We start from the raw sequence: 12,543 nt of genomic DNA on the forward strand, positions 1-12,543 counted from the left end.
CCACGGCCGCCATTTTGAAAACCTATTTCAAACTTAAAGTCAAGTTCTGCTGGACCGATTGAACTTAAAGTTTGTAGGAATGATCGACTCATGGTCCTGACAAAGTGTTGTTATTTTTCAGGTCAATCATAAATCCAATATGGCCGCCACGGCCACCATTTTGAAAACATATTTCAAACTTAAAGTCAAGTTCTGCTAGGCCGATTGAACTGAAACTTTGTAGGAATGATTGACTCATGGTCCTGACAAAGTGTTGTTATTTTTCAGGTCGATCAGAAATCCAATATGGCCACCACAGCTGCCATTTTGGTAAACTATTTCAAACTTAAAGTAAAGATCTACTTGGCCGATTGAACTGAAACTTTGTAGGAATGATCGAATCATGGTCCTGACAAAGTGTTGTTATTTTTCGGGTCAATCAGAAATACAATTTGGCTGCCATGGCTGCTATTTTGCTACTAAGTTCTAATAGGCCGATCTCACTTAAAATTGGTCTAGGAATGATCAGCTCATGGTCCTGACAAAGTTAAGTTAACATTATACTATTTTTTACTCAAATTGGTACATATTTAAATAAATAAATACTATAGACTCAGGTGACCGTTAAGGCCCATGGGCCTCTTGTCTTGTCAATTTTATGATATTTCTTCTATATTCTCACACAATTAGGGTTGTAGGCTGTTTTAGGGAGTTTTTAGTTTTTGTTCCAGCTAATGTCACAGAAAAGTATAACCAAAACAAATATCAAGACTGGTAGTGCAGTGCAGATACAGGGATCAAATCTACTGGGTGGAGATCGAGTTAGGAAATGGAAAATAAAAAATGTAGAATAAATATATTTTATATTTCATATACAGCTAAGGTAGATGGACAAGCAACTTGCAATCACTGAACAATGAAATTGAAACTCATTTTCACTGGAATTGCATCATGTATATATATATGGGATTGCTGAGACTCTACCATACGTACTGTATACAAAAACCGTTGGCTAGCAAGGCTTTAGTTTGTGTAGTTCTGCAGCATTGTCATTGATATCATGGAGAACAGCTTTAAATTTACTCAAATGATAGTTGGTGTCTGCTAAAGTCTCCATAAACATCATATTTCATCACAGATAGTAATTGAATTTGAGAAAAAAAAATGGAGATGAAGTATGATCATACATGTTCTTAAAGATTAAATTATTATATATTTCTCATTATATTGGTGTGGATATAGAGGCAGCAGTTCCTTCGTCTACCAACATCCAATCAAATCCCAGTAGTTGAAAGCATGTCGTATTCTATTTTGAATTAGTGTTGCGTTTAGGATATGGTTTATTTTATATGAACATTTCTTTTATTTTGAAAATAGTTTTTAAAAAGACTGAGTTTACAGTATACGTACACCTTTTCCACACCTGAAAAGCGTTCCTGTTTAAGCTTAATGTTTAGACGTTATGTACACTGTATCTGGATCTGGCTGAGTTTAATGTCTTTCCTAGAGTGGCCTTGTTTACTGAAGTCTTACCTTAATTGAATTTCCGTGCCAAATGATCTGGTACAGTGTACCAATTAACTTGCAAACAGGTGCTTTTTACAAAACCACAGTAAAACAGTGTAGATTAGAAGGTAATATAATTATAGATGTGAATCCATATAATATGTAAACTGATTATAGCTTACCATAGCTATGATTTGAATGATCATTCATTATTCCTATAGATTTGTGTAAATATACCTTCAGGGCTTATGTTTCTAATATTGGATTTTATGAGCTAAAATGCTAATTGCCTTTTTTCAGTTGTTTTGTAATTTTCCCAGTAAGCTACATCAGTGAATGTTGACATAGAATGTCTTGTGTAAGCTGTTTCCTAGGGTTGTAGTGTCAAATGACATACCTGTATATACTGAGGGCTGCTACTGTACTTCAAGGTAGACATTTTGATTTGGCAATTTCTTGTGTAGACTACTACATAGATTGAAATTTTGATCAGAAAAAAATTGTAATGCAATTTGCATGAATGCAAAAGCTTACTGCAGATTCACAAAACTGGTCCATATTTTGATTTTGTGTAAAGTAAAGTTATCAGCTTTATTAAAAAAAACTGTATTCAATCAATATAATTGAGATGTAGATGTATAGGCAGTGTTACCAGTTTCTGACTTACAGGTGAAAGTATTGGTACCTGTATAAGTTTAGCAGCTGTTACTTTATGTATGCTGTTAAATCACCTGTAAATGATAAAGTAAAACAGGAAATACTTGCCCTGTTTTTTTGTGTCGCCTGCGAAAAGCTGGTGACACATAGGTATTGCTATGTCGGCGGCGGCGTCCGCACAGAGGTTTTCATGCGATAACTTGAGTTTCCTTGGGCCGATCAAACTCAAACTTCATGCAGTGCTTCCTTACCAAAAGTGCTCGCTTGGGATTGCTTTTCAGGTCCGAACGTCAAAGGTCAAGGTCACTTACTATAAATAGAAAATCTGTTTTCGTGCGATAACTTGAGTTCCTTTGGGCGATCAAACTCAAACTTCATGCAGTGCTTCCTTACCAAAAGTGCTCGCTTGGGATTGCTTTTCAGGTCCGAACGTCAAAGGTCAAGGTCACTTACTATAAATAGAAAATCTGTTTTCGTGCGATAACTTGAGTTCCTTTGGGCGATCAAACTCAAACTTCATGCAGTGCTAAGCACAATCTCCCAGCTTCCTGCGCAGGCGACACATCCACTTCCGTGGAATTCTTGTTTTCTTCATTTGTTTGGCTCTAACGAGATGACGAATTCAACAAGGTGAGAATATAGCTGTGGTAAATAATGTGACTCTGGCTGTTGTAAGGAAAGGAAGCCAAGGGTACGGAAACTTTGTAGAGAATAATGACAAGGGTTTCCATAATCCTATTTTGAGATTGTAAGTTAAAGGCTATAACATACAAATGTCAAGAATTAATGATAATTACTTAGATGAGTTCCTGTTGCTAAAATCAAAGCTATATTTATAAAAAATCATAATCAATTGAGTCATATATCGCACTAGCAATTTGATTTCATAACAGATTTTAATCAAACTTGTTATTTTAAGAATGTCATTATCCAGTTCAGCGTCATCAATCTAGGGACTTACAATGTAATTTCTTCATGTAATTTGATCAAACTTGTGCAAATGTCAGGTGTGAGAATACCTGTAATGAATTCATATTTCAGGTTCAGAGGTCAAGGCCATCAACCAAGGTCACTGTGTATGAAAAATGATAAACCGATCAAGTGTCATTGCTAAAGCAACTTAATTTCGTGAAAAAAAGTTTTATCCAATAGTGTGAGAAAATTCGGATGAGTTTGTTTCAAGGTGCCTATGTCAAGTCAAAGGTCTTTCTAGTGACCTCATTTCTTCAATTTAATCAAGTTTCATACAATGAATATTAAGGATTAATTTTAACTGAATGCAAGATCAAAGTCACTAGTAATATTAACAAAAATCAGGAAATGAAAAGAAACTTACATGTTATCTTGGGACTTTCATCGGCTGTTTATATTTCTGTTTAATTTAATGAAAATTAATTATTTGTATGATCTGTGATGTCAGTTGATCATCAGATTTAGTGTAAGTCACCAAACTGGTGATGATGTGATGAGACATAGGACATTGTTAGCTTGCCTCCCCTAACAGTAATTCTGCTGAGCTAGGAGACATCCTCAATTCTGGTTAGCTGTTGAATGGGAGACAATCTTCTAATTGGTTGTGAAGACAGGGTGCATCCTTAATTCAATTGTTTTTGTGATTAACAACGAATTACATTGGTTAGTCACAATCTTTATGGTTTTATGTCTGCAAAACTTCATGGTCTTGCATGCATAAAACTAATCTTCTGAATCGTTGTGAAGGCAGGGTACATCATTAATTCTTTTTTTTGGTGATTGACATTTAAAGACAAGGAATTTCATTGGTTGATCACAATCTTCATGGATTTACGTCTGCAAAACCTTGATGGTTTTACAGGCATAAAACCATGAAGCCTGTATACTGTAAAATGTGGATGTGAAATAATATAAACACTATAACAGGAGTAAGTAGCTGTTTTATAGCCTAGGCCTCTGCTATACGTCAACAGTAGCATCTAACTTGTGACGGTACAGCCACTAAAGCCCATATTGCATCCCCCATTTCTGATTGGCTATTGAGACAGGAGACATGCATTACATGACTGAAAAACTTGAAATGTTTTGCATACATATTTTTCTGTGATTTCCTTCTTCAAGGGATTCTTATTATCTTGGGATGATTTGCTTGAGATAAAAATGGTAACACATTTGTAAATGGTTTGAGCTGTGAAATTGTGATGAAGCTATCCCACACTGGGGGCCCTGGGGACTGGTACATATTCAATCTCTCCAATGGTAGTCATGTTGTAAATTTTTGACAAATATCATAATGTGCTGTCCTGACCAGTTTCTATCTTATTTAAATTGAACAAAAAGTTTTTTAACAATTTTTTTTAAAAGCAGTTTGATAGAAACAACATGCGAACACTGTCACAAACAATGCTGATTTTGACTTCAAAGGGTTTTCATCAACCACTGCCAGAACTGTTTATTAAAACAGCACGAAAGAAAACACAAAGAAAGACAATTTCAGGATCACAGAGAATATTTATAACATGTGTCTTTTGATCCAGATACTTCAAAGCTACTATGGTATAAAATCATTAAATTTCATTTTCTATGTATACATACATGTATATAAAAATGGGTATGAAGTCAGGATCGAGTTTCATGTTCCTCAGATAACTTCAGTTATAAATGGCCAGCCTGAGAACAGATCAAAGAGGTGCATGTTTTATATGGTGAGTTGTTAACAGTATTTTACCCCAGTAGTATAGGTTTGTATGACCTCTGGTTACCTTACCATAAGAACCCTTTGTGCCTTGTCACCGACACCTATATATAACCCTTGTAATGTATGTCAGGTAGGTATATAAAAAGTCCAATGTATTATATGTAAGGCACCATTGGCTTCTTCAAACAAACGGGGTTCTTTCTTTATAAGTTTGTTTGAAAAGTATTGGAGACTTTTCTCTCAATAAAAATCAATCTTGTTGTGGGATCATGAAAGAGACCAATATAAAAAATAGGTCTGAAGTAATTGTTTAAGCATGGATTTAATGTATTTTGATTTCATTTTAGAAAATTTAGAAACATAATTATTTAAATGTTGGGAAGATATACTGTTGATGTGCTGTCTGTCTGTATCACTGTATTTCAAGTCTGTCCAATCTGTCATGATTTGGTTTCAAGATATAAACAATATAATTTAACTTCTTAGTTCTATTGCTTGGGATTGCTATTGAGGTCAATAGGTCAAATGTAACAGGATCTGTTACTAAAATGAAATTTTGGGTTACAATAATTGCCGTGTTTGTGATAATTTGAAATATTTGGTACATATGTTTATTTTGTTATTGAGAAGTAATGAGAAGTGGATGCTTCAGATTGCTTTTCATGTAAGTGTAGGTGTAAAGTCACATGATCTTTTTCTAATATTTGGTTTATGGACAATAATAACTCCCTTGTCATTCATATGGGCTTCAATCAGTGCTGTTCCTACAGGCATACACGTTTATTTGATTAAGTTGGCTGCAGGTTATATATTTGAATTATCTTTGCATGTATACTCTTATCAGCTGTGCTGCTTCATTGCTGCCACTTTACAGGAATCGTTTCATGTTGAAGCTGTCCCCGCATCAAATTGAAGCTATAGAGTTGCAGGGAACCGAAAATATTTGACACAAGAGTCTAATTTGCTTCGAACAATACTACAGCAGGCTAGTGCTATCCCAGCAGATATATAGACTGAGGACTGTAATCTTGTCGGACTGTACTAATGCACAGAAGTGTGGTGTTAGGCTGATTGCTTACTGGATAATCACATACCTGCTGATACGAGACATGCTGCAGTGGCTATTGATTTGTAAATGTCTGTCAGGCCAACAACCCCAACTTTGCTATAGTCTACTTATACCCAAATTACAGAAATTGCACCTGTATGACCTTGGAGCTGTATTACAAATGTTTACATGATGGATAAGCTTAAGGTTACAAGTACATTCACACATTTAAAATAATAGCAGGCAAATAAACCTTCAAGCCAGAGACATTCAGTTAGCAATCAATCATAATCTATCAGTGTTAAAAACCAAAGGGAAATATACAGAAGCATGGAGTCTGGGTCTGTAGCTCGCTCTGGGCCAAACTCCTGTCAGATAAGTCATCTAAACTGGTACATTAACAGACTTGAATCATTTATGACGGAAAGAAAGTGTGATAATTCTGAAAGGCCCATATTAGCAAACCCCAGATCAAATAATGTAGTCCCTGAGGGGAAATTGTAAGCATTTTATTCCACAGTATCTCAATTAATTTGAGTTCTATATGGTGGTGTAACACTTGAATGGTGCATTCAATGCCGCGTTGGTATTGATTTATATATATACATGTATCAAGGTTAGCATGCCAGGCCAGCAGACCTTTACTGCAGACTTCTACCATCACCAGAGAGCACTTCCCCTTCCACATTTACTACCGGGTAAATACACCTGGATAAGCAGTATAGATGGGGTCATTAATAAAATGCTGCTATTATCTATACAATTACTGTACTTGGGGCCTGTAATTTTCTGATCCATCTTTTCAGTTTGAAAGTCAAAATTGCCTTGTGTCAGTCCAAGTCAATGAAAACATGGACAAAATGAAATTGTTCCAGACAATTTTAAGAAATCATTTGTCGGATTCTATGGAGCTTAATAAACTACTCTGTTGGTTAATACTGAAGGCAGTCATTTTTTATGTAAATTGAATTGAATTTTAGATGTCTGTGCTTGGTGTTTAACAGAACTGTGGATGCACTTTAAGATTGTTCAGTACTGGGATCCACAGATTGCTTCATTGCCATTGGAAGAAAGGATGAGACTAATAGAGCTAAACTTGATTAGCGGAGATCATCTGGTGTTTAGATGTATTGCCATTGTTTATTGATCCAGTCTTGTGTAATCAGACAAACCAAAAGACATAGCAGTCTGTTCCCACTTCATCCCTGCACAGTCTTACATAATACTTGCAATTTCGCTTGGCCATGGTCTCCGTAATTAAGTCCCCTTTTCTACGTAAGTCTCTAGAGAATTAAAAATTCAATATTTATGCATTCAGTCTGATTGGCTCAATTTCTTAATCCAAATCCAGTCTTTTTCTGAATCATCTAGATCCAGTTCAGTGTTTAGGAACTGGAGGATTCTACATCTGGTTCCATAATAGGATGGGAATCTAATCAGCTGGCTGACATCCTAATTGTAACACTATTAGTTGGAAGAAATCCTCTCAGAGTATAATTTGTGTTGTTGTATAACACTAAGCCACACTACAGAAGAATGAGGCAGTATGTTAATTGTCACTTCTGATAAGGACTGATAAGCCACTTAACCCTTCCCATCTGTGTGGAGTGGTGTCCTCTGATCACTATATACAGTATTGATTGGCCACTACCTCTTTCAGTGAGCTTTTTATTAACTCATTCACCCCTGAAGACGCATTTGAACTCTTCCCATTCAAGGGTTGGAATAGTTCATTATAAAATTTCGTAAGACCTTGGATCATCACCCTATTAGTGGTGGATGTCGTCTTATTGATCTTGGGTAAGGATCCATACCTGGCAAAAATTTTTGTCAAGACATAAACATTAATCAACTAATGTACTTTACACAAATATACAATGTAAAGAATAACCAAATAGCAGTTTACCTGAAGCACTTAGGGTTAAATAAACATATCTTCCAATGGATGTTCTTGAGTGTTGGGCAACTTGATGCCATAACTTATGATAGCCCAGGGAAGCATTGTTGTCCTTTGTAATTTCAGGTTCTTTGTTACTGATTTTCTTTTTTTAAAGTTTAAAAACACGAACAAGTATCAATGTGTCGTACAGGTACACTGTTGAATATAATACAGCTACTTAATGCCTTCCCATGATATATAGTCTAAATATTTGGCTGGCAGCTGACCATATGTTATATTGCACGAGGCCGAAGGTGGATTTTACCATAAGACATTAAATACCTTGTACCACATAATTAGGACAGACATCAAACACACTTTTTGTAAACGATTGCGCTTTATTTGCTCACTTGCAAGTTACCGTAACAGGATTTCTTTTAAGTTCAGATAAATTTTGTCAACATGTAAGATTCAAAATTCCTGAGCGATCATTGAATACATTTCTGTGAGTTTTTAGTTTGTATCAGGTGTGTGAAATCTTTTGCATTAGCGTAGAAAAGTGTCCTGTATAGACAGCGAGACGGCAGGTAACAACAACATGTAGTCAATGACAATTGCAAAACAATGTATTATGTAGTTATATGTAATATATATATGTATAGACTCTTTGTTTGTTATTATTAAGTACATTTCCATGTATTTTGTAATAGAATACATTGGCAACGTCCAAAAAGTATTTCTTTAATTAACTAAATTAAAATGTGTACAATCAATAATTTTACCAAGAGCTACCCCAAAATAAATAATGTGAACACAATTTTGTCGAGACCCCCAAAGTTGGAGGTCAAACCTTTGCCTCCCTGAGCTGCTGAGGCATTCCAATGCTGTCAATGCCTTATATATGTGGTACATATATACAGGTTCAGGAATATTACTAGGTAATACTGTATGCTTAGATGAAAATCATATTTTTTGAAATAGTTGCTGTATATTGGACCTAATCCATAGCTACACAGATGACTGATGTCAGTGTAAGAATGCCTTGATCATGATGACTAAACTAGATTGTGTGACATTGATACACCTGAAATAGTGCTATATTATGATACATGTGTATGCGTATGAGGTTTTACCGATGCCTGTTGTAATTGTCTCCCTAGTATATTGTTACAAGTATTTAATGGTAAATATGTCAGGGGAAACATAATGTAGGCACTGAGAATGGTAATAAATGTTAATAGCTGTCTGGGTTTGGGCATAAAGTCATCATTTTCGTCATGTTTCCTTCCCAAAAGGCTGGCACATGTACAGCATGAAACCAATACAGAAAAACAATCAGTCAGTGATCTTAGCTTACCAGTACTTTAAAGGCATGTTCTTATACGGACGTGTGTGTGCAGGTGGAATAAGGTTTAAACTTACCAGAGGTAGATCTTTATTAAGAGTCTGATCTGTGGCTTATTTCTAAATCCTACACTTGAAAGAAACAAAAAAATAATCACTTGTATCTGAATATATCTGATGAAATAAAATTGTAAATCCTGAATAATATCCCTTGAATATTTATTTACCAAAGTGTCATCTGACTAGGTAAAGCATACTATCTGGGAAAAGGAGGGTGAAAACAAAACTAACCAGATCTTGTCTGTGCCCAAAATGATGTTATACTATTTGATAAATGTGTTAGAACTTTTTTTTCAATCAGATAAAATAAAATCCAAAATGTACCAGATGTTCAATAAAATATAATTATCAAATGCCACCGACATTAAATTGCTAGGTTAGTCCCGGAAATTAAAACAAGAATATCAATTTAAAGGCTAGTCATAAAGACAGCTTTGACATCACTCTGACCTGATCACAAGTTTCATTATTAGGGCTGATATTACCATATTAGGGCTTTCTGTTATAAAGGCTGGTATTGATGTAGTGATGTAGTGATACAAGATTTTGGCACGTTCCATGCCCACACACCATAACAGGGGAATGGTTAACCAGAGGTCCGATAAACAGTTTTATTTACAATACAGGAAAGGAGAACAGGAAACTTAAATGAAAAATAATAATAGCATAAGCTCAATGTGCTCTGGTCATTATCATGTATAACACTTGTATAGATATAGCAGAGGTCTAAATTGTATAGCTTATAATGTAAAGAATTAATGGGGTGACCTATTGATTACAGTAGAATTAGTTTTATACAATCTGTTTTTTTGACACTTAATATATTATACTTTCATCTCTCCTGTAAATTATGATCAAGAGGCTTTTAAAATAGTTGAAATTTAAGTAAAGTAGGGGTTCCCTCATTTGTGATGTTATTTTTGGATGGAAGGGTACTTGTATATATTCATGTTTATCTGAAGCTTGTCCTTCTGTCCTGGGAAGTGCTCCTCCATGTTGTAACACAAAATTGATCCAGAGATCTCGATCAATACACGAAACCCAACATTCTACAGTAACTAACAAACCTCCTCATGCCATCTGCTCGCTCTTGTAATGGAGGATGTAGTGATTCTAGAATCCTAGACAATTAGAGGGGATCTTGAAAGGGTTAGGAAACAACTCAATTACATTGTATACCACCCCCCCACCCCCCAAAAGGTCATATGCCAATGGTCAAATGTTATTGTCCTTTTTCAAGCACATGAAGAGTCATTTGTATATATGTTAACTTATTCACCCCTGAAACACATTTGAACTCTTCCAATTCAAAGGGTGGAATAGTTCACTATGAAATTTCAGGGGTGAATGAGTTAAATAGTCTCCATCATCTCTATGTATCCATTACCTCAAGGTGAAACACACAGCAAGAGGTCAAAAGTCACTACTGCCATGCTTGTATTGACCATTACGGTTAGTACTAAAAACTGTTATTCATGAATTTGAATTTTGAAGACATTGGTTCCCATACCATACACAGATTTGTATATATATATCAGTGTCACAGAAAATAGGCCAAGGTCAGATAATTGGAATATATTCCTCAAAAGTTGTATTAATTAAAGTATATGCTCATTGTATGAATTGTATAGATATGTACTGTAAAGCACTTTAGAGTGGCTTATGTTAGCTAGATAGGTTGCTATATCAAATGTTGTATATTATATTATTTTATTATTATACTGAATTGCTGAAGAAAATGTGATGAAACCTACTTCAAATATGAGTATTACGGCAAGATGATGTGTCAAACATTTTACAATCACGTCAGGGTCTAAGGTCATAGCAGAAAGTTCAAAAGTCAAATAACTGATGCTTGTCTGGATTGTAACTTTTGTATAGTTCAAAAGTTTCTGTTGAAACTTCCTGTTTATTTGTGAACTAGGACCTGAAGGAATGTTGCTTTAATTACCATGTGTACACACAATTGTAGGTCTCTGTTGTCAAGGTCAAAGGTTACTTGAATCTTAAAAACAAATTTCCTGTGGCAGGAGTATTTCCTGGTAAGCTCAGGATCATTTTGTTTTATTATTCTAGAAAAAACAACTGTGTAATTAAATTAACCATGGTATAATTTAGAACTTTAAAATGTGGTGTTTGTTTTTTCCCAACTTGTAATATATTTGTTTGTATTTACTCATAAATTTCATTTATATCCATATCATGTGAGCTAAAGAAATTGTAGGAGACCCCCGTTATTGGCTAATGATATCACTGTTATTGTTGGAGTGGGACCTAAATTCTAAAACAAGTCAATGTTCAGACAATTAAATTGTCAGATCTATTGCATTATACCAACTAATTGTAATTGGTCTAACAATGCTTTCCGTGGTTTGTATAGATATAACATTGCTTAAAGCTATGTCACTGACATGTCAAGTAAATGTTTAATTGAAATCTGATATAATCAGTTATTGTGGTGTTCATACCGTTAAGATTTTGAAGAAGCAGGCATGGAGAAGAGTAGGGGTTTGGATACTGGAATGAGATTGTCTTTTCATTCGTCTGTCTGTATTGTCCAAATAATTCCTACTACATTTTTCTTGGAACTCCACTGATGTTGTCAGCACACTTAAGTTGTGTACCCATGCCCACTTATTACATACATCATCCTACAGTCATCATCCTGATTTTGTGAAGCCCCATCATCACAACACTCTGGAGTTGTTCTGCCCATATTTTTAAATCTAGTATTTTTATGGAAGTTATCCCCTTTTGTGAAATTTTAGCCAAATTTTGTAATAAGATTTAAATAATTTGCTATTTTGATGATATTTATGCCTATTATTAATATTAATTAGCCATTGTCTTACATTTCTAGTTTTTTCTGCATTGAAAATATTGCTAAGATTGCCTTAACATGTGTGTTTTTATACCCACAGGTGGTGCCTATTTTATGATATCCCGGAGTCTGGGACCAGAGTTTGGGGGGGCCATAGGCTTGGTGTTTTCTGTAGCCAATGCCGTTGCTGTAGCAATGTATGTAGTGGGCTTCTCAGAAACTGTCCGAGACATCCTCAAGGTAACCCTCACAACCATGTTAATTTCTTCTCAAGAGTCGGTTCAGCCTAAAAGATTCATTAAAATGTAATAATAAATACTATATGTAATCTTAATTCTTATGGATTGGCTTTTTTAAAGTCAACACAATTTCACAAGATAGATAATCCAAGGAAAACACCGGCTGTTTATAATACAATGAGATATAGCATGTAAAATCTTGTTGTATTGTCATCGAACTGTCACCAAAATGTTATATCACTACAAAGTGGAATGTCAGTCTGTATTATCAAGTTAGTGGAATGAAGTGTTCATGCACATCAGCTTGATACAGTAGTAAACTTACCGCATGGTAACAAA

The 12,543-nt window shown here is 35.0% G+C and overlaps 1 protein-coding gene across 2 annotated transcripts in view; it reads left to right on the forward strand.

Moving 5' to 3' along the window:
* LOC110453077 (solute carrier family 12 member 3-like) overlaps positions 1 to 12,543 on the forward strand; it is a 63,320-nt gene that overhangs the window by 15,616 nt on the left and 35,161 nt on the right. For both annotated transcript variants that reach the window (XM_021501905.1, XM_021501906.1), the window contains exon 4: positions 12,066 to 12,205. In XM_021501905.1, the coding sequence (XP_021357580.1) occupies positions 12,066 to 12,205 (140 nt within the window). The remainder of the gene's footprint in view (positions 1 to 12,065; positions 12,206 to 12,543) is intronic.

This window comes from Mizuhopecten yessoensis, unplaced genomic scaffold (assembly GCF_002113885.1).
Source record: "Mizuhopecten yessoensis strain PY_sf001 unplaced genomic scaffold, ASM211388v2 scaffold7087, whole genome shotgun sequence".
NCBI classification, from domain to species: Eukaryota; Metazoa; Mollusca; class Bivalvia; order Pectinida; family Pectinidae; genus Mizuhopecten; species Mizuhopecten yessoensis.